The 27,015-nt window shown below is 46.8% G+C and overlaps 1 protein-coding gene across 2 annotated transcripts in view; it reads left to right on the top strand.

Annotated features, from left to right (window-relative positions):
• Positions 1-958: 958 nt before the first annotated feature.
• CRB2 (crumbs cell polarity complex component 2) overlaps positions 959-27,015 on the top strand; it is a 324,449-nt gene continuing 298,392 nt past the window's right edge. For both annotated transcript variants that reach the window (XM_078641841.1, XM_078641840.1), the window contains exon 1: positions 959-1,206. In XM_078641841.1, coding sequence (XP_078497967.1) covers positions 1,131-1,206 — 76 coding nt within the window. In that variant the 5' untranslated portion in view covers positions 959-1,130. The remainder of the gene's footprint in view (positions 1,207-27,015) is intronic.

Here is a 27,015-nt window from a genome sequence, read left to right as displayed (position 1 = left end):
TTTGAATATATGAAATCAATAGTGCGAGACCTGGAGGTTTATATGTTACACTAAGGAGGTATGAGGTACACCAATAATATAATAAATAATATTCATTGATCTCAGGGCAGTAGGACTACGTTAAGCCTACTTTTCAGCAAGCATGCCCGGCTCCTCGTCATGTGCTACATTTGGTGATACACACCACAGGCGCAGGCTGCTTTCACACAGATGTGCTTTGCTTTGCTCTGCGATCTCCTTTCGGATGAGAAAACTTTGTTTTTCCAAGATGGGGAGTATAGGGGGGTTCCATAAATTAATACAACCCCTTGAAAGTCTTGTTTTGAGCTCTGGTGTCTTTTGTGACCACACAGCTGCAGGGCTTCGGAGTCAGGCCCCCCCACTAGCAGCCTCCCCTTCCCCCACCCCCGTGGTAACAGGCTGACCCCCTGTGCCGGGTTTCAGCGTCAGATTAAAAACTAAGGGGAAACCGGACATGCCCAACAATGGGGCGCAGCTTGGGGGCAACTTCTTTTGTTAACACAGACCACTAGAAAGTGTGAACCCAGCAAGGCGGGAAGAATCTTTCAAAGCGGTCTGCTTGTTTGTGCTGTGAGGCAGTAAAACCCGCTCATATAAATACTAAAAATCAGTGAAATGTTCAACAACCTATGCTAGTTAGATTGGCACAAAATAACGGATGTGTATATATAGCGCTTTATAAAGCACGTCTGGTGTTTTTAAGCGCTATAGACCGGTGTTATTAGTGTCGGACCTGAGCCTGCAGTGCTGGAGCACAGCTTCAGTGAGCTAGGCTGCCTTGTGCGCCTTGCACCCGTGTCCTGGAGAGCGCCTCCTGCCCGTCCCGTTGAGCGCTCGATGCAGCGTCATCTCTTCCAGTCCGCTCACTACGGGATCCAGGCCACGGTTTACCGCCCTCTCAAGTGGGACGAGCACTTTCGGAGCGGACAGTGACTGTCCATAGCCCGGGTGCTGCTTGCGAGTCCACAACGAGTGCAGCGCCTCGGGGCCCCTTTTCTACCCACTTCCAAGCAACTTTCTGAAAAGTGGGCCACAGACACCGGATTTTCCCGCACACGGACTCGGAATCTTCTTGGAAACCTCAAGGACTGTTTGACCCCGACTGCTCCATGGATCGCCCGGGAGTACTTTCCACCCGCAGACACCGGACCGTTCTCTTCGTCCCACTTTCACTGCTTGTTTGGGGTAAGTTTTCGGCTCTGTTGTTCTAGCTTGTAATGCGCATGTTACGTACACAAAAGGTCTCGTGCGCTGGGTTCACGCGGTGCAGTGGTTGGAAAGATTTAATTACGCGTTGAACTCTCTGAGCTGTGACTGAGGTCCATGTGATATTACAACATCTACCAGTCAGGGACGTTTATAAGGCATGACCAAAGTGGGCAATTGCCCAGGGCCCCCCACCTTCCAAGGGCCCCCTGTGAAAGTGAACTTTCTCTCTGTTTGGCCTCCGCCGGTTCTCTCTCGCTCTTTTTCTCTCTCTTTTCAAAAAGAAGCAGGTACTTCTTTACAGAGTGCCTGAATTTCTATTTTCCATTTCAAGCACTGGTCCAGGTCATAACATATTTCAACTGTTGTGTTACCCTGTTAAAGTTTATTATAATTTAGTATTATTTGGCATCACAGAGGGTATACATTGTTGTGCTTGCATTCATATAGCGCTTACTACCCCTGGTGAGGCGTCGATGCGTTTTTTGGCAATTTTCAGGGAATGGTTTATAAAATTAAAACTTGTTTCGTCCAGGTGCCCCCAAAATGTCTTGCACGAGGCCCCCAAAGACCCTTAGATAACACTACTATCACAGCCTTCCATGCGTGTTCCAGCAGGTCTGACTATATATGCCCACTGCCCTCCCAGCTCTGATTATGACCCCTTTTGGGGTGAGCTATGAAAGTGTGTAGAGGCCTTGGTGTAAGAGTGTGGTGGGCGCATTTTAGTATTTTGAGATAACGGGAACTGTTTTTCAGGTCACAGTATTGAAAGAGTTAAATGAAGGGACTGTTCTGATGTATTGGGGCGCTTCTCCCCGCGTGTTCGGTTGCGGGGGGGGGGGGGGGGGGCACTTAAACTGATCTCTCCCCAAGGTGGCAGCAAGTAGCTCGTGACTGTCACCGGAGCCCCCAGACAGACAGCATTGTAGGAAGAGGCTGTGTACGTTACTATGATGCGTTACTGTTGCCGAAAGTACATGCCACTATTACAAGGGCTTTCCAAAACTGTTTTGTGTTTCAGAGTTTGAGAAAAGCAGGTGCTGTATTCCATAATAACAATGTAATCGATGTTAAATAAACCGCACGCGGCGTGCCACACACGGAACTGCCTCATGGTGGTTAAATAATAGCTGTAGTTAATATCTAAGTTAGTGGTACTCATTTTATCTGCTCACATAGATGAAAGTAGGAGGGGCTCATTCGAACACGTGTTGCCATGGTAACACTGAAAGCTCTGGAGCAGTCGCTCAGCCCGAAGAGCTCTCTTACCCTCGCGGGACAAAGCCCGTCCCAGAAACAATGTTACAAGTTTTATGGAACTTGCTGAGAAGATAGCGCTGAATGCCGGTGTGTGGCTTCCGAGCGCTGTGGCTAATGAGGACTATTTATTTGTAGGGATGACCGAAGATTATTTTTTATGAATGTACAGTAGAAAAGGCTCCTCTGGGACTGAAAAGTGGGACCAGTTTGCAGAAATAGTATCGCCAGGCCAGGCTGCTGGGAGAGCGTCCAGGGCTTGAGGCCCACATGGAATGTGAGGCTGGTGAGAACCAGGAGGGCCCTGCAGAGTAGATGGGTGTGGGGGGGAGGGTAATTACATCTTGTTGTTGTTTTCTCCTGTGTCTTTACTTGAAGCCAGCAATTGATGCAACTATGTGTCCTGTAGCACTTTGATCCTCATGTATAGCGCTCTGATACCTCCGGGTATAACCAGCGCTATATAAAACTTCGAAAATAAGTAAATAAACATTCTGTGTCCTTGGCACTGAGTCCTGCAGCTGCCCTGTCCCAGTGGTGGTTTGCCTTCATTTCCTGTTCCCCAAATCCTACATTCTACAAACACTTCAAGTACCAGAATGCAATGCAAGAGGAATTTGCCACACTTGGCATGGAGCTGAGTGAGATGTGTGCATGAAAAGAATTGTCGCCTGCTCGGATACTCGAAGTACTCACTCATTTTGTTAATGTACTCACGCGCCCAAAATGTCACCGTTCATAGCCATGAGTATACACTTAACACTGAGTACCAAGCCGTGAGTTTCAGCCCCAGGGAGTAGAGTGTTTCTGGCTTACCGTGTGTTGGGCACTTTATGGTGACGTGGTACCCTGTGTGCTGGCATCGCCGAGCAGCCGAGCAGGTGTTGTGAATCAACAGTGCCAGGCTGCAGTCTTGCATCTGGGGGGAGTGTGTAAACACGCCTAATGAGGCCAGATAAGGACCCATCAGTCTGTGCACCCCTCTTCCTGTAAACCAGAGCTCTGCCGAGACTCCGGCGCAGCATTTCTTTTTTTTATGTTTGAAAGCTTTATTGAAGTAAAATAATCAATCCAACAAGGTAACACCAGCATATATAAATGAGGAAGAGGGAATATGATGAGAGGATAAAAAATAAAGCTGATGGTACAAATAAGGAACAAAGCATTTTAAGCGTTTTTTAAGAGGGGGGGAAAAGGAGGGAGGGAAAGGAGGGGGGGGGAGTAAGAAACACCTAGCAATAAGTCATAAACAGAAAATTGCAGTAATTATGAACATCAAGCATAAAAACGTACAGTAAAAGCACCAAGGACTATGCATAACGATAGATATATGGTCGAAAAGGCAGTAAATAACATATTATGAAGTATAAAACGGCATAAGCGAGAGAGTAAGTAAATTGAGTAGATACAGGAGCACACTTATTCAAGGGGGCTTAAAGTTGGCAGAGGAAAATGTACAGGGTTTTGTCTTGGCAGATTGGTCCAAATGTAAAGTTAAAGGTAACCAGTATAAATCAACATTACGGGAAGGTTTGCACAAGGCTGCGAAGGCTACGTCGAGCCTATGGGAGTGACAGAGTAAGTTCCACCAACAAACCATGGAAAGTTTGTGTAGAGATTTCCAATTGGAAGAAATGTGTTGGAGGGCAAGGGCAAGCATGAGGTCAAAGAGACCTCTCGAGTTTGGTGGGAGGTCAAGAGAATTAGACAGACTGCCTAGAAACACCAAGGAAGCTGAGAAAGGGAGAGAGAAGTGAAAGATATGAGAAATACGGGTCCACACCTGTGTCCAGAAAAGGCGGACGGAAGGACAGAGAAAGAAAAGGTGAAAGGAATCTGCATTGGTAGCATTGCAGGTCCAGCAATCAGCACTAGAAGAGGATATAAAACGAGATAAGGAAAGTGGAGAAAGATAGAGTCTATGATAAAAGAAAAAGAGAGATTGAGTCAGAGAGGCATTGCGGGAGGTTTTGAGAGATTTAGCCCAAATTTTATCCCAAAGAGAAATCGGCCATACAGAATCGAGATCTTTCTCCCAAGAGAGTTCTAATTTCGATTTGGGACGAGCAGGGTCAGAAGCAGAGAAAAATCGGTAGATAAGGGAGGCCTTAGGGACAGTGGAAAGAAGGGTAAGAAGAGAAGAAGATGATGGGGGCGAGGTGTCAGAATCAAGAGAGTAGTATCGTTCAAGAACAGTTTCTATAAGAATGAAGTATTTCTTTGCGAAGGAGGAAGGGCATTGGAAAGAGGACTGAAATTGAGGGAAGGAGCGAGGGGACAAGCCATCGAAAAGATGATGGACCCAGATAACACCCCTCGATCTCCAAGTAGGCCAGGCAATAGGTCTATTCCGTATGAGAATAAGTGAATTATACCAAATGGGCATTAGCAGAAAGGACTCACGAGAAATAGGAACAGATGAGGTCAAGGGTCGCAAAAGAGATGAAGTATGTCGAAATATAGGGGATACAAGACACGGAGCTTTAGCGGTGAATAGGAGAACTTCTTTAAATGAATGTGGAAGTAACAGATCACGCTCAACAGAAAGCCAAAGTGGGGACAGAAAGGAGATGTCCTGTAATAACCAACGAGAAGCTTGACGAAGGGAAAAAGATTTGTGGTAGAGACGGAAATCCGGAAAATTAGTACCACCATGTACTTTGGGTTTACGAAGGGATGAGAGTGAGATGCGTGCTTTTTTCTGTTTCCAGAGGAATTTGGACAAGACAGAGTCAATACGACGAAAGTAAAGAGTCGGAATATGGATCGGGAGCATGGAAAGTAAATAAATTAAGATTGGAGCAACCATCATTTTAATGGAGTCGAGACGCCCCCACCATGAGAGGAAAAGGGGATTCCAGGAGGTGAGGAGGGCATCTATTCTAGAAATAACGGCGTTCATGTTAAGACGAACAGAGGACGAGGGAGAGTTGGAGAAGAGTACACCTAGATATTTAAGTTTCTTACTCTGCCAGGCAAAGCCAGTGGAAGAAAAGAAGTGCGGAAGACAGAATTTAGTGAGGGGAAGAATCTCCGTCTTATCCGAGTTGATTTTATACCCGGAGACCAAAGAAAAATGTTCAAATTCAGCCAATAAGGAGGGGACTGAGGTAACAGGGTCAGAAATAAAAAGAAGGATGTCGTCAGCATATGCAGACAGCTTAAGGTGATTGGGTCCATATGGAAAGCCAGAAATGGAAGAATTATTACGGATAGAGGTCAAAAAGGGTTCAAGAGCTAGGATGAACAAAAGAGGGGAAAGAGGACAACCCTGTCGAACACCTCGTTTAAGAGTAAAGGATGAGGAGAGTTTACCATTGACTAAGACAGAGGCTTTGGGCATGGAATAAATTAAGGAGACATAGGAAATGAATTTTGGACCAAAACCATGCCATTTCAGGGAAGCCATGAGAAACGACCAATCAACTCGGTCGAAAGCTTTTTCAGCATCCACTGAGATGGCCGCAAGAGGGATGGATAAGGAAGGGGCTTTACTGAGGACATTAAGGAATAGTCTAGAGTTGTCCGAAGTGAGGCGACCTTTAACAAAGCCACATTGTTCTTTCCCTATGAGGTGAGGTAGAAGGGGATCAAGGCGAAGAGCGAGAAGTTTAGCAAATAATTTATAATCTACATTGACCAAAGATATCGGCCGATAATTTTTGCAAAATTTGGGATCACGCCCTTCTTTAGGTATGAGGCAAATAGTGGCATCTTGGAACGATCCTTGAGCAAGGCCTTCGGAACAAAAGGACTGAAAAAGGAGAAGAAGATGAGGTAAAAGAATGTCGGAAAAATGGAGATAAAATTCAACCGGAAAGCCATCAGGACCAGGGGTCTTGCCTTTGGTAAGAGACGTCAATGCAGTGGATAATTCAGAAAGGGTAATGTCAGAGTCTAGAGTCGAGAAATTGAGCTGGGAGGTATCAGGTGCAGGCAGACGAGCAAAATATGACTGAAGAAGATCTGGGGTAGGGGGATTTTCGGGAGTATATAGAGTTTCATAGAAAGACTGAAATTGCTCCAAAATATCTTTATCCGTGTGTAGGAGAGTATTGGAAGGGGAGTAAATAGCATCAATAACAGTCCGCTCCTTCCGTGATTTGAGGTAATTAGCAAGTAGCTTACCGGACTTATTGCGACCCCCGTAGTACCGTGCGCTACTGCGTAGAAGATAAGAAGAGGCCGAATCTGTGGTGAGCTTATTAAAGGCAATTTTAGAGCGAAGAAGTTCAGGAGACATCTGATTTGGAGAAGAGGTATAAAATTGGTGCTCAAGTGACTTTATATGTTGTAGGGCGACCTTGCGTTTTTGAAGAAACGCTTTCTTTTTCTTGGAGACAAAGTCAATAATGAAACCACGGGCCGTGGCTTTAAACGAGTCCCAGAGGGTGTGCAAAGGGATAGTAGGTGTAGTGTTAAGGTGGAAGAATTCTGAGGTGAAAGAACGAAATGCTGAAGAGAAAGTGGGATCAGTAAGAAGAGAAGAGTTAAAGCGCCAGCGCGAGGATTTAGGGGTAGGGGGGAGAAGATCAAAGACAGTAAGAATAGGGGCATGATCAGAGATGACAATAGGTTCAATGGAAGAGGAAAGAAGGTTTTGAGATAAGGAGGAAGAAAGGAAAATGTAATCCAAGCGGGAAAAGGAAGAGTGTGGGGGAGAGAAAAAGGAAAAATCCAAAGTGTCCGGGTGTGTGATCCTCCAGGAATCTATGAGATGAACCTGAGAAATCGTGTCAAGAAACTGTTTGTGTGGTTTATGAGGAATGAAACGAACAGAAGATTTACGATCTAAAAAGGGGTCTACAATCTGGTTACAGTCTCCACCAAGTAAAAAGGTATCGTCCTTGTATTGGATACATTTTGCTGTGATCACGGGCCAAAAAGAAGAATCAGGGCATGTAGGACCATAAACATTCAGTACAGTAATCGGGATAGCATTAACGAGCAATTTAACTAAGATCCAGCGACCCTCTTCATCTCTCTCTTCAAGGAGTAGTTTACATTTGAGACGTTTATGAACTAGAATAGCGACCCCATTTTTTTTATTAGAAGCAGGTGAAAAGAAAACATCGCCGACCCAAAGTCTTTTGAGTTTCAAAGACTCAACGTCAGAGAGGTGTGTTTCTTGGATAAGAGCAATATCAGGGTTATAAGAGGAGAGGTGGGAAAGAACTCTCTGCCGCTTAATAGGATGGTTAAAGCCTTTAACATTCCAGGAGATGACGTTAAACATGAGACTGTATAGCACAAATTAGAAATAACAGGTGCAAAAACATACTGTACAAGCAATAAGGTGAAGTAGAAACTATATAAACCATTAGAACTAGGGAATGGAAAAATGGAGAAACATATTGTATGAGCAATAGGTTAAACTGCAAAAAATCGAAAAATATTAGAACCATTGAAAAGGTAGAAAGAAGAATAGGAGGAAAAGGAAAAAGAAAGGGGGAAGGGGGAAAGGCGAGGGGAGAGGAAAGAAGGTCAGCAAAGGATGTTGAAAAAGGAAAAGAGAGAAGGCATAGAAGACAGTACAAATCCAAAAGGATGACTGTAATAAACATACCTGAAGGGGGTAATACACAAAGGGAAGGCGGGGAGGTGGTGATGCGTTACAAGACGGGGGGACCAGGAACAGGAGCGGAACCACACCGGGACCTCACAAAAGGGAAACGAAGGACTGAACAAGATGGTGAAGGAGACATCCGAGAAGATCTGTGTATGGAAAAAGAAATTAATTAAGGACAACCGGAACAAGATACATGAGAAACATAACCAGAAGTAGAAAAAGAGAAATGTTGAACGTATTCAAGGAGACTGAAGAAAAGAAAAAATTCAAGAGGAGAAAGAGCGAAAAGACGAAGAGAAAAAGGCCAAAAAGAGTACATAGAACTAGAGAAAAAAAAAGAGAGCTAGAGAGCAAAACATGAATACAACAGAAACATTTCAGCCACTGTTTGATGGAGAGGAGGAGGTTTCCATCCCTTCCTCATTTTGTAGAAGAAGAAAATTACGGAGTTCACCAGGTTCCTGAAAAGTCCAAGTCTTATTCCGATGAGTGACTCTGAAGGTACAAGGATGAAATAAGCCATAGCGTGCTCCAAGGGAACGCGAAGAGGGACGCATTGCTAAAAATTCCTTGCGTCTGGAGGCAGTAACATTAGATACATCCTGAGAGAAGTAAATACGCTGACCTTGAAAAGTCAATTGTTTTTTGGTTCTTGCTGCCGAGAGGATCAGAAGAAGGTCGGTGAACTTCAGAAACAGGATAATAACCCCACGGGGTTTGGCAGATGAAGATTGTCTGGCGCCAAGTCTATGTGCTCGCTGAAGACTGATGGACGTAGAGGGGGGTAAGTCCAAAAGTTTCGGGAGGAAGGTAGTGAAGAAAGAGACTGGATCGTCCCCCTCAAGATTTTCTGGCAGATTGTAAATACGAAGGTTGTTTCTTCTGTTGCGATTTTCCAAATCTTCCGTGTGTTTCTGCAGAGAAAGGACAGTCTTTTCCAATGTGACAATGCGTTGTGTGTTGGATTGAACCTCAGGTGAGAGTAGTTCAACAGAAGAGAGGCGCGCATCCATAGATTCCCATTTATCTTTGAGAAGCTGCATATCTTTGCTCGTCTCTTCAATAAAGGGACGCATGGCACGAAGTTCCTCCAAAATTTGATCAATAGGAGACGAGGAAGATGGGTCGTCTGGTGTGGGAGAATTTTGTTTGGTACGTTTGCCAGTTGGAGCCTGTGGAGAGGATCTACTGGAGGCCGAGGTGCCAGAGGAGGCACGCTGAGAGGAAGGAGTCGACATTTTAGTAGGCTGAGGCAGTGTAGATCCAGCAGGTGAAGAAAGTTCCGGAAAACACACCGAAGAATCAAAGAGAAACTTAGGTTGTCGTAAGGATACCATAGGGGGGCTCTCCCCCAAACAACAACAAAAGTTCAAGGTGCGTAGAAGTGAAAAGAAAGACGACAGTAGTGATGCAAAAAGAGCACCGCAGTGTTTAGGGAGCCAGTCACTGGGAAAATATAGAAGAAAATTCAAAAACACATCTCCGTGGGTTACGTTGACCAGAGGAGAGCAAAAGTCGTCGAAAAACTTCAGTTAAATCTGACAGGCACGCGCCAAAAAACAAACCTGAGGAAATACAGGTAAGTCACATTTGAGAAGCTCAGCGAGCTAAATGGCGTGGGTGCCGGTGGTACTGAAGCGAAAAGGCACAAAACCTGCCTCAGAAGGAAAAAGGTTGTGAAGCATTCAGGAAGCAGACATTGAGAGAAACAGTCACCTCACAGCCCAATGAAGAAGCGCTGTAGTGGCAAAGCGCGTGGGGAAGCAGGTTGCACAGCAGGATCCTCACAGTGTAAAAGCCTGAATAGACGTGCCTCAAAGGAGAGGAAATTGTGGTAGAAATGCGCTGTAAATGCTCACCCCAAAAAGTAGTGTAGCCAAGTGACTCATGGTGGTCGAGGGAGCGCTGGGTTGGTGAGGAGGCGGAGGTCCGGTGCGTTGCGTCGCGGCATGCCTAAAATGGCGGCCGTGTGAGGAGCGGCAGCAGCATCGCGGCAAATGAAGAAAAACGGCACCTGAAACGCCGCACAGGCGCTCCGTGTGGTCTCCGGCGGCTCCGGTGGCAGAATCCAGGAAGAGGAGGCGAAAAGAGACCCCTTCACATCGGGGAAACTTGAAGGAGGTCGGGTGGTGCGGCGGAGCTCCGTAGCTAGCCGGCCATCTTGCGCGGCGCCAAGCCACGCCCCTCCCGGCGCAGCATTTCTAATCACACTCTAGGGGAGAGTTTAAAGATGACTCATATGTGTGTGTGGGGGGGGAATGGGGGGGGGCAGGGGAGGCACACTGTCACCCCGTGACCCCAGCCATACTGGCCAGTTCTCCCCTTTTAAAGGAGCCGCCCTACTCTTCAAAGTATTGCTGTATGATGTCATTTCATGCCTATATTCCCAAAGCATCTCTTACTCCCGGGCTTACTCATTCACCTTTTATTTGTCAGCGGTGGCTCTCTCTTCCATCCTCACCCTCAACCCCCAATTACTTTCTGCCCCTCTGTAGTGCTTTGACACAACAGTGGGGCGTTTAAGCGCTGCGCAATTTCTCACCTGTACATAATAGCACGTACCCCCACCTCCCATATGATGTACACTCGCTCTATGTCTAGTGCCAGCTGCCCTCTCATGTCCTTCTCTGCCTTATGTCTTCTTTTCCCACTCAGTGCTTTAAAGCAGAGTAGAGAAGGGGTAAAGCGCTATAGAAAATGAACAATATGACATATATGACTGACTGTTCTCTCTCTGTTACTCCTCATACTTCGCATCTCATGAGCCCCTATGCTGAAGCTGCCCCTCTGCTGGCAGTGCTTGTTTTGTAAAAACAATTCGTGCCAAGGCCTTAAGCTGTCTTCTGAATCACACGTGCGGCGCTATCTAATTTAGAGGTGCAAAATTTCAGGCTGTGTAGCTTTGATTCCAACTCATGCCTCTTTCATCCACCACCAAACACTCCCCGCCCCTCCACCCCACTCTTCCAGGTTCTTTTTCATCCCTGCTTTCTTTGTCATTGTTTTTCCTTCTTTCTTTTCCTCCTGCTTTCCCCGTGTTATGTTTTTCTCTCTCTCGCTCTGTCTGAAAGTTTGACGAGGACATACAAGTGCTGGTGCCCAAAAATAAATATCTACCTACCTACCTACCTATCTATCTACTTACCGACTTACCTAACTATCTGCCTACCTATCTATAATATGCTATTTATTACTGTTGTTGAGTGTGGGAGGAGCCAAAACTCGTGAGTGGCAAAGCTTCGAATGAGTCAAGATCCGCCCAGCAATAGTATTAAACAGCGTATTATTCCACGCACATCTGCATATATAGTTTATGCAATTGTATTTTTTTTTAATATGTATTATGCCAGGAGTTACATTTGTGCTGTATGGTAAGGTCACTCCGAAGAGGTCTTATAACTATTAGAAAAGTTGGTTACCTGCATAAATAAAGTGTTAGAAAGAATTAGGGAGACAATAAAAAGTGTTTTTCCAGTGTCAACAGTATTCTGTAGTAGGGTATTAAAGTCCAGTTTGACCTTTAGACTGCAGTAATGAATGTGTGAATGTATATTTACTAGTCACATACTCTAAATAAGGTGTTATTCGAGCACATTTATTTTCATTGCCCTGGCATAAATATAGGTACTGGTATAATTCAAAAGAATAACTGATTTTAATAATGCTCTGTGCATATATTTATTTTCTGACCTACTAAAGTTTTTAATGTTGTATTTTGTAAAGGTTTTAAGTAACCACACATATAAATTCATTCATTCATTCATACTGGTATGATCCATAGAGCTAAGCTGGGGGGCATAGTATGGTCGATCATCCCTCAGGGGTGGAATAAGGGGTAGTGGTTTCTCTGGTGGCTGCAGCTGCAGCTGGCCTCACCCTCTGCTTCACTGAAGGGACAGACAAAGGCCTCCCTCGGTTGCTAATGTGTCACTTATTTCAAGTGCTGACGCGAGTTCCAAGGAGGGTTGCCATTTCTGCCCTGTTGTTATGGGAACGTGTCCTGCTGGAAAGACAACCCCCTGCCCTCCTCTCACCCCCCCAGTTCCTAGTGGGGTCACTGGTGCGGTGTTGTGGGGTAGAGTGAAGTTATACAGTTTGTATGTAGTGCTGCGTGCTGCCAGGTCCGCTTCAGTGCGCTTACTGGTAACAATCACAAGCTGAGCACATAAAACAAGGAGAAGCTCGTGAGAACAGACCTGTCTTCAGTGCCCCATTGAGACCCCCAGGAAGGACACCCCCCACTGATACATGCCTAGGATGAGAGAATAAAGCGAACCCCAGATTTACACCCTTTGTCGCTATTTGACCTTTGATGAAGCTGGGTCTCTAGGACAGCGTGGGTACATCCCAGAGTATTCTAGAAGAACCCTTGGCACCGCCAGTGGGTGGCAAAGCTAACACAGAGCAGAGGGTCAGTGCTTTTCTTGGCACATAATTTAAAGGAGCCATGCAGCGAACCTATTAGAGGTGGATCTTGTTGTTTGAATATACCATTGACTGGAGGAGGGTGCATCCACCCCAGTGCATTTTAAGCACTACCTCTTCACTCCCTATTTTGATTTTTGCTGGCGCATAGACATAACCAATAATAGACATTCTGGCGCCCTGGATGTTGAAGCAGGCATGGGGAGCACGAACTTGGAAGTGGGTAGAAGGAGGGCATTGATTCTCCAATGCTTGTAACTGGGCGGAAGAGAGTTCTCAGTACACCGGTGTTTCACATGGGGGGGAGGGATAGGATTTGGTTCACCAATGTTTGTAACTGGGTGAAAGAGAGGCCCTGGTTCACCAGTGTTTGGAAATGGGTGGAAGAAAAGTCTTGGTTCGCTAGAGCGTGTAACTTGGTGAGAAAGAGGCCTTGGCTCACCAGCGCTTGTAACTGGGTGAAAAACGGGCCTTGGTTCACCAATGCTTGTAACTGGGTGGAAGAGAGGTTTCGGTTCACCAGTGCCTTAAAATGGGGGAAGAGAGGAATTTATTCCCCAATGCTTGAGGCCTTGGTTCACCAGTGATTGTAACTGGATGCAAGAGAGGTCTTGGTTCACAATTCTTCCACCTAAGTGGAAGATAGGATTTGGTACACCAAAGTTTGTAACTGGGTGAAAGAGAGGCCTTGGTTCACCAGTGTTTGGAAATGGGTGGAAGAAAACTCTTGGTTCGCTAGAGCGTGTAACTTGGTGAGAAAGAGGCCTTGGCTCACCAGCGCTTGTAACTGGGTGAAAAACAGGCCTTGGTTCACCAGTGCTTGTAACTGAGTGCAAAACAGGCCTTTGTTCACCAGTGCTTGTAACTGGGTGGGAAAAAGGCCTTGGCTCACCAGCACTTGTAACTGGGTGAAAAAGAGGCCTTGGTTCACCAGTGCTTGTAATTGGGTGGGAGAGAGGTTTGGTTCACCAGTGCCTTCAAATGGGGGGAAGAGAGAAATTCATTCCCCAATGCTTGAGGCCTTGGTTCACTAGTGATTGTAACTGGGTGCAAGAGAGGTCTTGGTTCACAATTCTTATACCTAGGTGGAAGAAATGATTTGGTTCACCAATGTTTGTAACTGGGTGAAAGAGAGGCCTTGGTTCACCAGTGTTTGGAAATGGATGGAAGAAAAGTCTTGATTCGGTAGAGCGTGTAACTTGGTGAAAGAGAGGCCTTGGTTCGCCAGCGATTGTAACTGGGTGGAAGAGAGGTTTCGGTTCAGCAGTGCCTTTAAATGGGGGGGGAAGAGAGGAATTCATTCCCAATGCTTGAGGCTTTGGTTCACCAGCGATTGTAACTGGGTGAAAAAGGGGCCTTGGTTCACAATGGTTGTAACTGAGTGGAAGAGGTGGCCTTGGTTCACTAATGCTTGTACATGGGTAGAAGAGAGTCCTCGGTTCACTAATGCTTGTACATGGGTGAAAGAGAGGCCTTGGTTCACCAATGTTTGTACATGGGTGAAAGCGAGGCCTTGGTTCACCAGTGCGTGTAACTGGGTGGAAGTGAGGCCTCGGTTCACTAATGTTTGTACATGGGTGAAAGTGAGGCTTTGGTTCACTAATGTTGGTACAGGGGTCAAAGCGAGGCCTCGGTTCACTAATGTTTGTGCATGGGTGAAAGTGAGGCCTTGGCTCACTAATGTTTGTGCATGGGCGAAAGTGAGGCCTTGGTTCACCAATGTTTGTACATGGGTGAAAGCGGGGCCTTGGTTAACTAAGGTTTGTGCATGGGTGAAAGTGAGGCCTTGGTTCACTAATGTTTGTGCATGGGTGAAAGTGAGGCCTTGGTTCACCAATGTTTGTACATGGGTGAAAGCGGGGCCTTGGTTCACTAATGTTTGTACATGGGGGAAAGCGAGGCCTTGGTTCACTAATGTTTGTGCATGGGTGAAAGCGAGGCCTTGGTTCACTAATGTTTGTGCATGGGTGAAAGCGAGGCCTTGGTTCACCAATGTTTGTGCATGGGTGAAAGCGAGACCGTGGTTCACTAATGTTTGTACATGGGTGAAAGCGAGGCCTCGGTTCACTAATGTTTGTGCATGGGTGAAAGCGAGGCCTCGGTTCACTAATGTTTGTCCATGGGTGAAAGCGAGCCCTTGGTTCACTAATGTTTGTGCATGGGTGAAAGCGAGGCCTTGGTTCACCCATGTTTGTGCATGGGTGAAAGCGAGGCCTCGGTTCACTAATGTTTGTCCATGGGTGAAAACGAGGCCTTGGTTCACTAATGTTTGTGCATGGGTGAAAGCGAGGCCTTGGTTCACCAATGTTTGTGCATGGCTGAAAGCGAGACCTTGGTTCACTAATGTTTGCGCATTGGTGAAAGCGAAGCCTTGGTTCACTAATGTTTGTACATGGGTGAAAGCGGGGCCCTGGTTCACTAATGTTTGTGCATGGGTGAAAGTGAGGCGTTAGTTAACTAATGTTTGTACATGGGTGAAAGCGGAGCCCTGGTTCACTAATGTTTGTACAAGGGTGAAAGCGGAGCCCTGGTTCACTAATGTTTGTCCATGGGTGTAAGCGAGGCCTTGGTTCACTAATGTTTGTGCATGGGTGAAAGCGAGGCCTTGGTTCACCAATGTTTGTGCATGGGTGAAAGCGAGACCTTGGTTCACTAATGTTTGCGCATTGGCGAAAGCGAAGCCTTGGTTCACTAATGTTTGTACATGGGTGAAAGCGGGGCCCTGGTTCACTAATGTTTGTGCATGGGTGAAAGTGAGGCGTTAGTTCACTAATGTTTGTACATGGGTGAAAGCGGGGCCCTGGTTCACTAATGTTTGTGCATGGGTGAAAGTGAGGCGTTAGTTCACTAATGTTTGTACATGGGTGAAAGCGGGGACCTGGTTCACTAATGTTTGTGCATGGGTGAAAGCGAGGCCTTGGTTCACTAATGTTTGTACATGGGTGAAAGCGAGGCCTTGGTTCACTAATGTTTGTACATGGGTGAAAGCGAGGCCTCGGTTCACTAATGTTTGTGCATGGGTGAAAGCGAGGCCTCGGTTCACTAATGTTTGTCCATGGGTGAAAGCGAGGCCTTGGTTCACTAATGTTTGTGCATGGGTGAAAGCGAGGCCTTGGTTCACCAATGTTTGTGCATGGCTGAAAGCGAGACCTTGGTTCACTAATGTTTGTACAAGGGTGAAAGCGGGGCCCTGGTTCACTAATGTTTGTGCATGGGTGAAAGTGAGGCGTTAGTTCACTAATGTTTGTACATGGGTGAAAGCGGGGACCTGGTTCACTAATGTTTGTGCATGGGTGAAAGCGAGGCCTTGGTTCACTAATGTTTGTACATGGGTGAAAGCGAGGCCTTGGTTCACTAATGTTTGTACATGGGTGAAAGCGAGGCCTCGGTTCACTAATGTTTGTGCATGGGTGAAAGCGAGGCCTCGGTTCACTAATGTTTGTCCATGGGTGAAAGCGAGGTCTTGGTTCACCAGTGCGTGTAACTGGGTGGAAGAGAGGTCTTGGTTCATCATTGCTTGAAACTGGGGGCTAGAGAGATCTTAGTTTTACTCTGTAGGGCTCATTGCTGTCTACAAGACTATGCCTCGATGTGGCATCTCCATTTTGTGGAGTAATTTCGAATGCATTTCCCATGAATCATCCTTCCGGGCGGGAGCTGCACTTTCCCTCTCGCAGTTTCGGTGGTGCGGGGAGCCTCTTGGAACCCGTTGGGGTGGAGGATGGAAGGCAGGCAGCAGCAGGCATCCTTTTGTTACCGGTAACCATGGCCACCGGGATGCAGAGGAATGCAGCAGGCGAGTGAGCTGAAACTCTTCGTAAGCAGGCTGGGGCGGGGCAGACGGGGTGGCAGTTGGGGGAGAATTCGAGTTGAAGGGTTGAAGGAGAATGATTGAAAAAATAACCTAAATCACAAACAAACCGGGTGAGAATTTTGGAAAACTTACAGTGACTTGGCCAAGTACCTGCGAGCTATTACTTCCTGGTTGGGCTTCAAACTTTGTTGAATGTGCACTTTGTGTCTAAATGTAAACTTTTTGTCCATTAGTTACCCTTTTTTTCTACTTCTAAATGTCTTTACCGATATTTTGGTATATTTGTACTGAATTATTGTTTTCGCTTTGAAACTATGTCTAGGAGATAATCTGGATGTGCTTTATAAATAAATAACAAAACAAAACTATTGCTTTTTTTGCCACAAAAGCATGTTCTATAAACTGTTAATTAACATCCACGAATTACATTGCTACAGTGAAGACTCTCTATATATACCCAATCGGACTGCTTGTGAGTTCACAAGGGAGTTCGTGTAGCTCCTATTGCAAACTTCAGTCCTCACAGCACTAGGTTATGGCTATCATTGATGCAGCAGCTACACTGGCACTGATGCCCAGTTGTGTGAGGAACTTACCGAACCAACTGCTCCAAGGTCGATGCACTCACCCAGATTATAACAGTTCGACGGGTCATGGGTCCCCGTCTTTTCTTGCCTTTAGGGCCCACAGAGTCCATGCTATGACACTTCATTTATTTGTTTTGGCCTAGCCAGAATCAGCTCAAGGTCAATCAATCAATCAATACATTTGTAGAGCGCGCTACTCACCCGTGAGGGTCTCAAGGCGCTGTAGGGGCGGCGCTATTGCTCGAATAGCCAGGTCTTGAGTTGTTTCCTGAAGGAGAGATGGTCCTGGGTCAGTCGTACAGGTGCGGGGAGGGAGTTCCATGTCTTGGCTGCCAGGTAGGAGAACGATCTTCCTCCGGTGGTGGTTCTGCGAATCCGTGGGACGTTGGCGAGGCTGGTGTACCGGAGCTGGCGGGTGGGGGTGTAGAACGAGAGGCTGTTGTTGAATTATTCGGGGCCCATGTTGTGGAGCGCTTTGTGTGCGTGGGTGAGCAGCCTGAACGTGATTCTCTTGCTGACGGGGAGCTAGTGTAGGTTTCTCAGGTGGGCGGATATGTGGCTGTGGCGAGGGATGTCGAGGATGAGTCGTGCGGAGGCGTTCTGTATGCGCTGAAGGCGTTTCTGCAGTTTGGCTGTGGTTCCTGCGTATAGGGCGTTGCTGTAGTCCAGTCGGCTGGTGACGAGGGCCTGGGTGACCGTCTTTCTGGTTTCGGTGGGGATCCACCGGAAGATCTTTCGGCGCATGTGCAGGGTGTTGAAACAAGAGGACGAGACTTCGTTGACTTGCTTGGTCATCGTGAGGGAGGAGTCCTGGATGAATCCCAGGTTGCGTGCGTGGTCCGTGGGTGTTGGTGCGATGCCCAGCGTCGTGGGCCACCAGGAGTCATCCCAGGCAGATGGGGATTGTCCGAGGATGTGGACCTCCATCTTGTCCGAGTTGAGCTTCAGACGGCTGTGCTTCATCCATTCTGCGACATCTTTCATTCCGTCCTGGAAGTTGGTTTTGGCGGGGAATGGGTCTTTGGTGAGGGAGAGTATCAGTTGGGTGTCGTCGGCGTAGGAGATGATGTTGATGTTGTGTTTGCGTGCGATGGTGGCGAAGGGGCTCATATAGATATTGAAGAGGGTTGGGCTGAGTGAGGAGCCTTGGGGTACGCCGCAGATTATCTTGGTGGCCTCGGAGCGGAAGGGAGGGAGGCAGACTCTCTGGGTTCTGTCGGAGAGGAACGATGTGATCCAGTCCAGGGCCTTTCCTTGGATCCCAGTGTTGTAGAGGCGGGTTATTAGGGTGCGGTGGCAGACGGTATCAAAGGCTGCCGAGAGGTCCAGGAGAATGAGAGCGGCTGTCTCTCCGTTGTCCATCAGGGTCCTGATGTCATCGGTGGCTGCGATGAGGGCGGTCTCGTTGCTGTAGTTGGCTCGGAATCCGGACTGGGATGGGTCGAGCGAGTTGTTTGCTTCGAGGAATGCAGTCAGCTGTTTATTGACGGTCTTCTCGATGACTTTAGCTGGGAAGGGGAAAAGAGAGATGGGGCAGAAGTTCTTGAGATCTTTAGGGTCTGCTGTTGGTTTCTTCAGAAGGGCGTTGATTTCTGCGTGTTTCCAGCTTTCAGGGAATGTGGCTGACGTGAAGGAGCTGTTGATGACGTTCCGGAGGTGGGGTGCGATGATGGTGTTGGCTTTGTTGAAGATATGATGAGGGCATGGGTCGGAAGGTAGGCTCCTGTGGCACACTATTGCCACTACCCACAAAAATATACTAAAATGCAAATAATATACATTTTGTAAACACGGGCTACCATGGGTACACCGAAACTTGATCACATCTCTCAAGTCTTACCGAGTACCAATTCAATATGAAATATGATTTAAATATTGTTCACAAAATACGATCACAATGCTTTGTCACCAATAAAAGATGTTCTATGTTGATGTCAAAGTTAAGTATGAGAACTTGTTCAGGAGTACCAGGGAAATCCGGGTTACTGTGTTCAAATTGTACAATCAACAGCCTTTTAAATCTGGTGTTCTGGGCCTATACCATACTGTTGAACTCAAAACTGAGCATCCAAGCACACCTCTTGAGCACGTCGTGACCCTCAGTGTAGCAAGTGGACTAGTCAGAGGGTTACTCCTGGACGGGATCTGGTCAGAGACGTTTTACAGCATGGGCAAAGTGGGCTCTGGCCTAGGACCCCAGCCTTTCAGGGGGACCCCTGATAGAGCCAGCTCTTTTGTGCAGAGTCTTGCCCTGATAATTCTTAAACAGATCATTTTAAATACTGGTTTCCTTTCATTTATTTTTATTGTGGGTGATGTATGAGTCTATTACAAACATTTTACAGAGAAATGTTGTGTTTATGTTTTATGTAACATCTATTAAAAAAAAGTTTATTCCAGATCAAAACAGGACTTCACAGACGAGAAATGGGAGGGTGTCACAGCTGTTATTTTCAGTAATATTAGTGAGCTGCTGCTGTGTTACAATATTGAAAACGCGTCATTACACCTGATTATTAGATGTAAAAAAATATATAATTTGGATGAGTGTGCCTGTGCACTGTCAGTGACCTGGTCTAAGAGGGCATAAATGTGCCAGATGCACCATAGTCCCTTTTTTAAAATTAATTTTTAGCTATGCTGCACAGCACGCATGTTGCTATGCAACATGGCTACCAACCACTGCCAAACTCGTCAATGCCCAAACTGTCCAGCCTGAACAAAAGCCAATGGCAGAGCCAATAGTCTCAAAGAAGAGACCGTTAGGGTTTGCCAATGCTTGTTAGGTCTCGCCGCAAAACCTGTGATTCTCAGCTACTCAGTTAATCTCCCCGTGTGTGAAAAAGAAAAAAAAGACATGACATTTGAAAAAAAAATCCTATTCCAAATAGAAAGCAATTGCACCTATTTCCATTTCATCTGTTGTCACAATAAAAGCAGATAACATCTATTGACACAATAAACTTCGATTTCACAGGAGAAAAAGGGCTTCTTTAAAGTTTGTGGCGTAGTAAAATATATCTACCAATGTTAAAATGTTCAACAAGGATGACAGGTAAGAAGAAGATATAAAAGTAGTGCCTCAATGACAGCGTGAACAGTGGACAGACAGCAATCAAGCTGATGCAGTCAGTACTTGGTCCATGCTTCAGCTGAAAGAAGAGGAAGCGAAGTCAGCACACACTAACACATTAGAAGGTAGCAAATAAGAGTGACAGTGAAGCCAACAAATGTTATGCAATGGGCGTGCTGCAGCTCTTTGATGTATACAATATCGCTCACACGCAAAAGCGCATCCAGCACATGTACGGTTGTAAGCGGGTCTAAAAATTCCCATTTTTTCAGCTAGCAGGGAGTGGAAGTGAGGAGGGCAGTTCTGCCCCACATGCAGGCTCATCTACAGTGGGCATTTGCCCCCGAAAAATTGGTATAAATCAGAAGGCGGGCAGGAAGCAAAAAAGGGTACGTCTGGTGACCCTAAACAGGTCAGGGCAAAGGGTCAAACATTATTTTAGCTTGACCACTTGCACTGATGACACCTCCTGCCTTGACAGACCAGCCTCCCAATGCAGTCCATGAGTGGACAACTGAAGCCAAACTCTTACCTGTTTGTTTATCCCGCCCAGCCTATCACTAATGTTAGGCCATTGACTGGTGTTTTTCTTGGTGTGAATATATAGTTCATTGCAGTATTATTGAGTAGCCAGGAGATTTATTTGGAAGGAGTGGGCTCATGATTGTCAGGGATACTTTCCATTACTCTGCTATCTCACTCAAACATAATCCATTCAATTGGCCATTTTATTGTCGGACCTAAGAACGTCTAGGAGGCTTTTTGATTTTTAATGGGCATCGGGAGGGCTGATGCTACCGCCCTTGTTATCGAGGCAGCTGAGTTGCACCATTCATATGGCTCCCGGCGAGGTAGATGCAATCTGCACCAGGGGACCAAGTATGGCCAGTTGGGTAGTCACATCTCTCTCCAACAGATAGCAGGGGAGCCTGGCAGAGGATGCCTCTGGGATGATTCTTTCTGCCTGGTACCTGAGCTGCTCTAGCTCCAAATTTCTAAGGAGCTGAGCAAGTTTGAGACTCTGAGGAAAGAGATCTAAAGAGGAATACAGTCATGAGCTCACAAACTGCTGATGGAGGTTGATGGTCTAGAAGTCTATTCATAGGTGATTGTGTGGGGATCAAAGATCATTCACATATGTGTAATAAAAAAATTTTTTTATCCTATTGAAATCAATACCAATGATTTATGTTAGTTATTCCTTGAAAATTCGTGATATTTTTTCTTTTTATTAAATATGACCTGAGATGTTTTTCTTAAACCATAAACTGATCTATGGTCCTTGCCTGCATTTCTTTGGTTGCTATTCGCTCATGGTGCATCTTGTGCTCGATGGGTGCCCTTGTTATGGACGCTCGCCAGACTTTTCTATGAAAGGGGGACTGTGCCAATACAGTCAATGAGCAATGTGACAGTCGCACTCCTGCAGCGCCGGACTGGGAATGCAAACTGGCCATGGCAATTGAGTCGAACCGACCGCGGGGAACAGGGGAGGATTGGGGGGTGCACATAGAAAACCCTGCAGCTTCTTTTGTTACAGCGGGGCAATAAAACCGGCCCCTGGTAACTATATTGGCCCCCAGGGGTCCAAAACTGGCCCCCACACTAGCGGCCCATTGGGGAAATGCCCAGTGCCCGCTACGGCCAGTCCGGCCCTGCACTCTGGGAAGTTCCTTAGGATGTTATTCAGAGCTTTGTGGATGGGAAACAAAAAAAAAAGTTCCATCTGCCAGACTCACGGATCCCCCGCTCAATCTAGAGTCGGGGGAACTGTCATGTTTCCCATGGCGTAGTCAACGATAGCTATGTCGGCAGAAACCTTTGACCGACTGCCCATAGGATACTGGTTTTCCATCAAAGTACCCCAGACCACACACACTATGTAGGAGTGATGTTGCAACATTCTTTTCTCCTGTTTCAAAGGGCAAGAACAAGCCTAATGTCTGCACATGAAACCCAAGAAATGAGCTGACATAGTGGGCGAAAACTGCCAGCATTCAGCGATATTTCTTTTTTGTTTTTCAATTAGATTGAAACCCTGCTTTGGGAGTTTGTTTTTGAATAACAAAATATCCTAGCACAGTAAACATGGCATTCATACAGTTTCAGTACCTTTAACACAGCCACAGCTATGGCAACTCTGCTGAAAGAGCAGACATCTCAGCCCTGCCACGCAGAACTCGCTAAGTATGGTGGCCGGTCTTCCGTCTTGCCAGTGGACTACATCCCTCTGCAATGCTGGTGGACCAACAGACCAGTCACCTTTTCCTAAGAAATGGTTGAAGCCTAAGGGGTTAATTTAGAGTTTGGGAGACAGGATACTCCATCTCAAACACAACAGAATACTCTGCCTGCCAAATTGAGGCTATGCCTGCCTCATGTAGAGGTGGGGACGCTATCAGCTTTCTGTCAACAGAGCCCCCGCAGGCTCTGTGAATGGAAAGCTTCCTTCAATGGCCCAATGGAGTGGGGTCCACCAGAGTAAAGCCAGCACACTGCCCACTCTATTTAGAATGGATGGTCAGAATTTTATTTCTGTCCATTACCGCCAGGAAAGACGAGGCAGAGGGAGACAGAAAAAATAAAGCAATCTACAACCTGGGAGAAAACTCAAAGAGTGAGAGAGTCTTTTTTTTCAATAAAAGAATGAAAGCAAAAAGAAAAAATATTAAAGATTTCTTGTACATCGGTCAGAACTGACGGGGGCCATTCACCAAACGTTTCATACCTTGATTGTGATACATGATCGTGGTTCTTTTCAATGTATAGCGATGACTGCTTGTCCAATAATTATCTCTATATAGGACAGACACCCCTCCGTCAGAGTGGTAGACGGTAAGTTCTCCACCACCCTGACAGATGTACTCCATCCTCTAGCGCCTAAATCTGTCTGTAAATCTCTAGTCACTCTCTATTGGTCTGAAATCAGGCCGGGCAGTTTGGTTGTAATGATAGCGATGTATGTGGCTGTCCTCCCGTCATGGTCACTATTCGCAGTGTGCCTTACTTGCGGCTCACTGGAATGTATTCTCACTGGGCCCAACTATTAGGGACACCACTGGGCTAGTGTGAACACTCAGAACCAGTACATGAGAGCTGCTGTGCTGACTCTGCCTAGGTCCTGCTGATATGAGTGGCATCCATATATGCACCTCCGGCCATGGCGAAGAGGACGCCCACGATGACACAGGCCGGTGGAAGGTGTGCTCACTAACACTCATCAAGCAGGAGGGGAATGTTTGTCTTGTGATCTTTCTGATGCCCAAACTCAAACCAGTGCCCCAAAAGAAGAAAGAACCCACATTTGATCACAGCAGTGAGGGTTTCTTTAGCTCCTACTCATCATGGGTGCTGGTGCCTTGGTTGATGAAACCTCCAATTGCAGTGGTGATTCCTGCTTAGAACCAAGTTGTCAAAGCCTCCTCCATAGAGACCCACTCCCTGGGGGAATCAGTCTCTGGAAGTCACTTCTCACCATACTCCAGCCACCTCTCAATCGAGAGAGAGAAGGTCACAATGCTACAAGCAACGATTCAGGAGCAAGTTGCTTCGCTGAGGGCTGCAGAGGGACCAGGGTCACAACATCTAACCAGACAGCCTTCTGATGCAGACCCTTCCCTTGGTCACAGTGGCCGCCACGCCTCTGCTCCCGAACAGCTCCTTGATGTCCTCCTCTTCTATGCAGCCTTTCTTTTGTGCAGGGATAACTACTGGACTCCTCTCCAGCAGTAGGCTTCTTCCTTTAAGATGGTTGCAAGATGCTGCTGTTCCTGACAAGATGCAGAGTTGTCCAGACTTGTCAAGAGGGGAGGGCAGTCAATGACCACAATCTTGGTGAGTCCAAGTGAGTTTTTCAGTGTCGATTCTGGTTGATAAGAAATCTTGGCACACTAACGGGGACTTTCTTCCCCATTATATTCCGTTTGCAGACAGAGGTGGTGTATTCCATGAGTTTTGCTCTGGGACTAGTTTCAGGCAATTTCCATTTTTAAGTTTTAATTTTTTTCTCCCTCCGCCCTGACTCACGAGCCTCTATTGCTCCTCCACCTACATCCCCTTGCTTACCCCAGGTTCACTTTTCTCCCACCTGTCCCTCCATAGCTCCCCTGCCCCTCCACTACCATGCGCCTCTTACATTATAAAAAAAATGTATTAAATTTTTTAGCAGACCCACAAGCTGCTGCCATTTGATGCCTTCTCGCTCCTTCTGTCAAAATTGCTTTTGTGCATGTTTGAATAAATGTTTTGTTTACCACTTCAAGATCGTCGTATGCCATCTTGCAATGATAAATAAAAACTTATCAAAATGGCAGGAGTCCGTCATATCATTTGATAGCACAAATGTGATGGCGAAGTGCATGCATACGTCATAAGGATGGGACACCATTGCGTCTTGACACATAGACACGCATGCATTATGACACGTCTGTGTATCTATCAACACTCATATGTATCTTTCTGTTTTTGGCCAACGCTATTACGCTCTGACAAAAAGCATTGGCAAAACCAATAGGTTGAAACAGTGAGACCTACTGACTTTGGTGGTACCTTGTCTATACAATGAAAGAAGAGGAGCAACTAGACGCACTGCTTCAAAAGGAGCAGTGCAGCCTGAGCTGTTTGGCCAAGTTTACTGTGCACAGGAAAACAAGCAAGCCCAGACATGTTCTTTTCTTGTGGATGGACCTCGTTGGTGTGATGCAGCTTGTGACCCCCCCCCCCCCCCAGCCCAGGGAGCCCTATCCCTCACCGCTAAACTGCACCACCCGCTCCATCTTAGGGAGGTTCCATTAGATACAAATATGAAATGGATGGATGTCTGTCTCACTCGTGACCAATGAGAGTTCCTCTGAGCAGCATTGATGCTGGCTCTTATTTCTTGTCTCAGGGCAGAATACACAAAGGCATTTTCATAGCTAAGTTGAACTTAGGTGTGTGTGCAAATGCTTTCACTTACAAGTGTGGCCTCATGTTAACTATCAAACATGAATTGGTAATCATAAATGGACTTGCTGAAACCTAATAATAATACACACTAATATGTATTGTTACTTTTGAACAAATCTGCTGCCAGAGCAGGGATGACAGCCTAAGTAGGTGAGCACCCACACATTTGTAGGTTTGTCAGTATTCACCAAATTTTGGCTGGCACATTCCCACCATAAATACAGTGCAATATTTAGTCCTGTCAAGCTCAGGAGTAGATCCCCATAGGACTGGAATGGTAAGAGACACTCCCAGCATTGGTGGGAAATGAGTTTTTCCACTGGAAACATATCTTTAATATAGAGAAACAAATACAAGAAGTGCATAGCCACTTGATTTGCACATTTAGTCAGTCATAAATGTCTATTTACTCTATTTAAGCGCGTGAAAACATTTTTTTCAGGTAAGTAACTTGGAATACTCAAGGAATTCCACAACTAAGATTGGGAATGTGCGACAGATGCAGCTTCCCACGAGTGCTCCATGAATTTTCCGACCCCCCCCCCCAAAAGTCAGAAATGTACTCCACACATAGGGGGTAAGTCTACTGGAGTATTTTTGTGCATTAATTGGTTCCTCATGGGCACATTTATGAAGGTTTTGCCATGCCACGCAAAGGGGCGCAAGGGTGATGGAAATCCTAAGTGAGATTTATCGAGCGACGCAAGGCCACCTACATGGATTGATAATCCAGAGTAACACAACGCAGCACACATGGCTGCCTCGCATTACTCTGCCCCAGGGAGGCGTTCCATGGGTGGAGTGTGGGTGTTCCCACGCACCCACCCATGACTTTGACACATTCCCAGCTTCACCAACACTGGTACACCTGTGAATGTGTCAAAATGCTGCTACGCCTTCCCAGGGAGGGCACAACGAGGAGAAATAGTTGTATTTCTCTTTGTTTTTTCCTCTTTCTATGGGTGCTGCATTATGCAAAAGCCTAGAGATTTGTTATTGGCAGGAAGGTCTCCCTTCCTGCACAAAAGCAATCCTGTCAGTAACTCAGGCACTCCTGCACCACGGCGCAAGGGTGACTGCAAAGGCCCCCCTGCACCACGGCGCAAGGGTGACTGCAAAGGCCCCCCTGCACCACGGCGCAAGGGCCTGCAACACGGGTCAAGGGTGACTGCGTTGGCGCTAGGCTGCCAAAAGGGCACCATCGCAAGGAAAGTATAGGGATGTGTCGTATTATGGTAAATACAGCGCATTCCTGTCCTTTCACGCAACTCAGCAAGATGGATTGCTGAGCTGCGCTGCGTGAAAGCTTCTTAAGTATGCCCCTGTTACTATAGCAGGAGGAGCCAGTACGCCACTGTGCACTTCACTTCCCCCTTTTGGGTGGGACTGAGCTGATGGTACCCAGGTGACCTGCTCCCAAGGGGCCTGTCCTGTCCAGGACAAGGGCACTAGGACCCTGGGGCAGCGCAGGGGCGAGGGGACACCGGACACCACATCCGGTCAAGGGGTGGGGAGAGGACACTCTGATGCTGGACCTCGAAGCATGAGGTCGTGACATGCATATGCTGTAAAGAAAGAAAGAATAAAGGCATACCTGTACAATACTATTGTGTCCTGCGTATTCTCCTGGGTCTGGGAACACGACATCTGGCGACGAAGGTGGGATCGGAATCATCCGACGTGGAGAAATCGCGATTTTAACCAGGAGCCCACCCTGGATCGCGTCGTGACCAGAAGGAGGAGTGCAGCAACATTGATTGAGCAGCAGCGACGCGGGAGCCCACCCCGACCGCTGCACGAGGAAAGGAACAAAAAAAACGACCCCTCCGGTAAGCGCCTAGCAAAGAGCGCGAAATCCAATTGAAATAGAAAAGCAGCGCGAGCTCTCGTGACCCACGAGAGTCTCGACGGCCATTTTGGGGTCAGGCGCGGGAGCCAATAGAAACTGCAAAGAGCGCGGCGGCCATTTTGGAGTCAGGCAGCGCCGCAATTGGACGTGAAGTCCCGCGAGAGCACGGCGGCCATCTTGAAGACAGGCATATAAACCAATAGGAGCCAAGAACGAGTGCGGCGGCCATTTTGAAGACAGGCGAGGCGCGAAAAAGAGCCAAAA

Source organism: Lissotriton helveticus, chromosome 5_1 (assembly GCF_964261635.1).
Source record: "Lissotriton helveticus chromosome 5_1, aLisHel1.1, whole genome shotgun sequence".
Taxonomy (NCBI): Eukaryota; Metazoa; Chordata; class Amphibia; order Caudata; family Salamandridae; genus Lissotriton; species Lissotriton helveticus.
The sequence above is the reverse complement of the archived record's forward strand: the minus strand, read 5'-3'. Positions and strand labels throughout refer to the sequence as shown.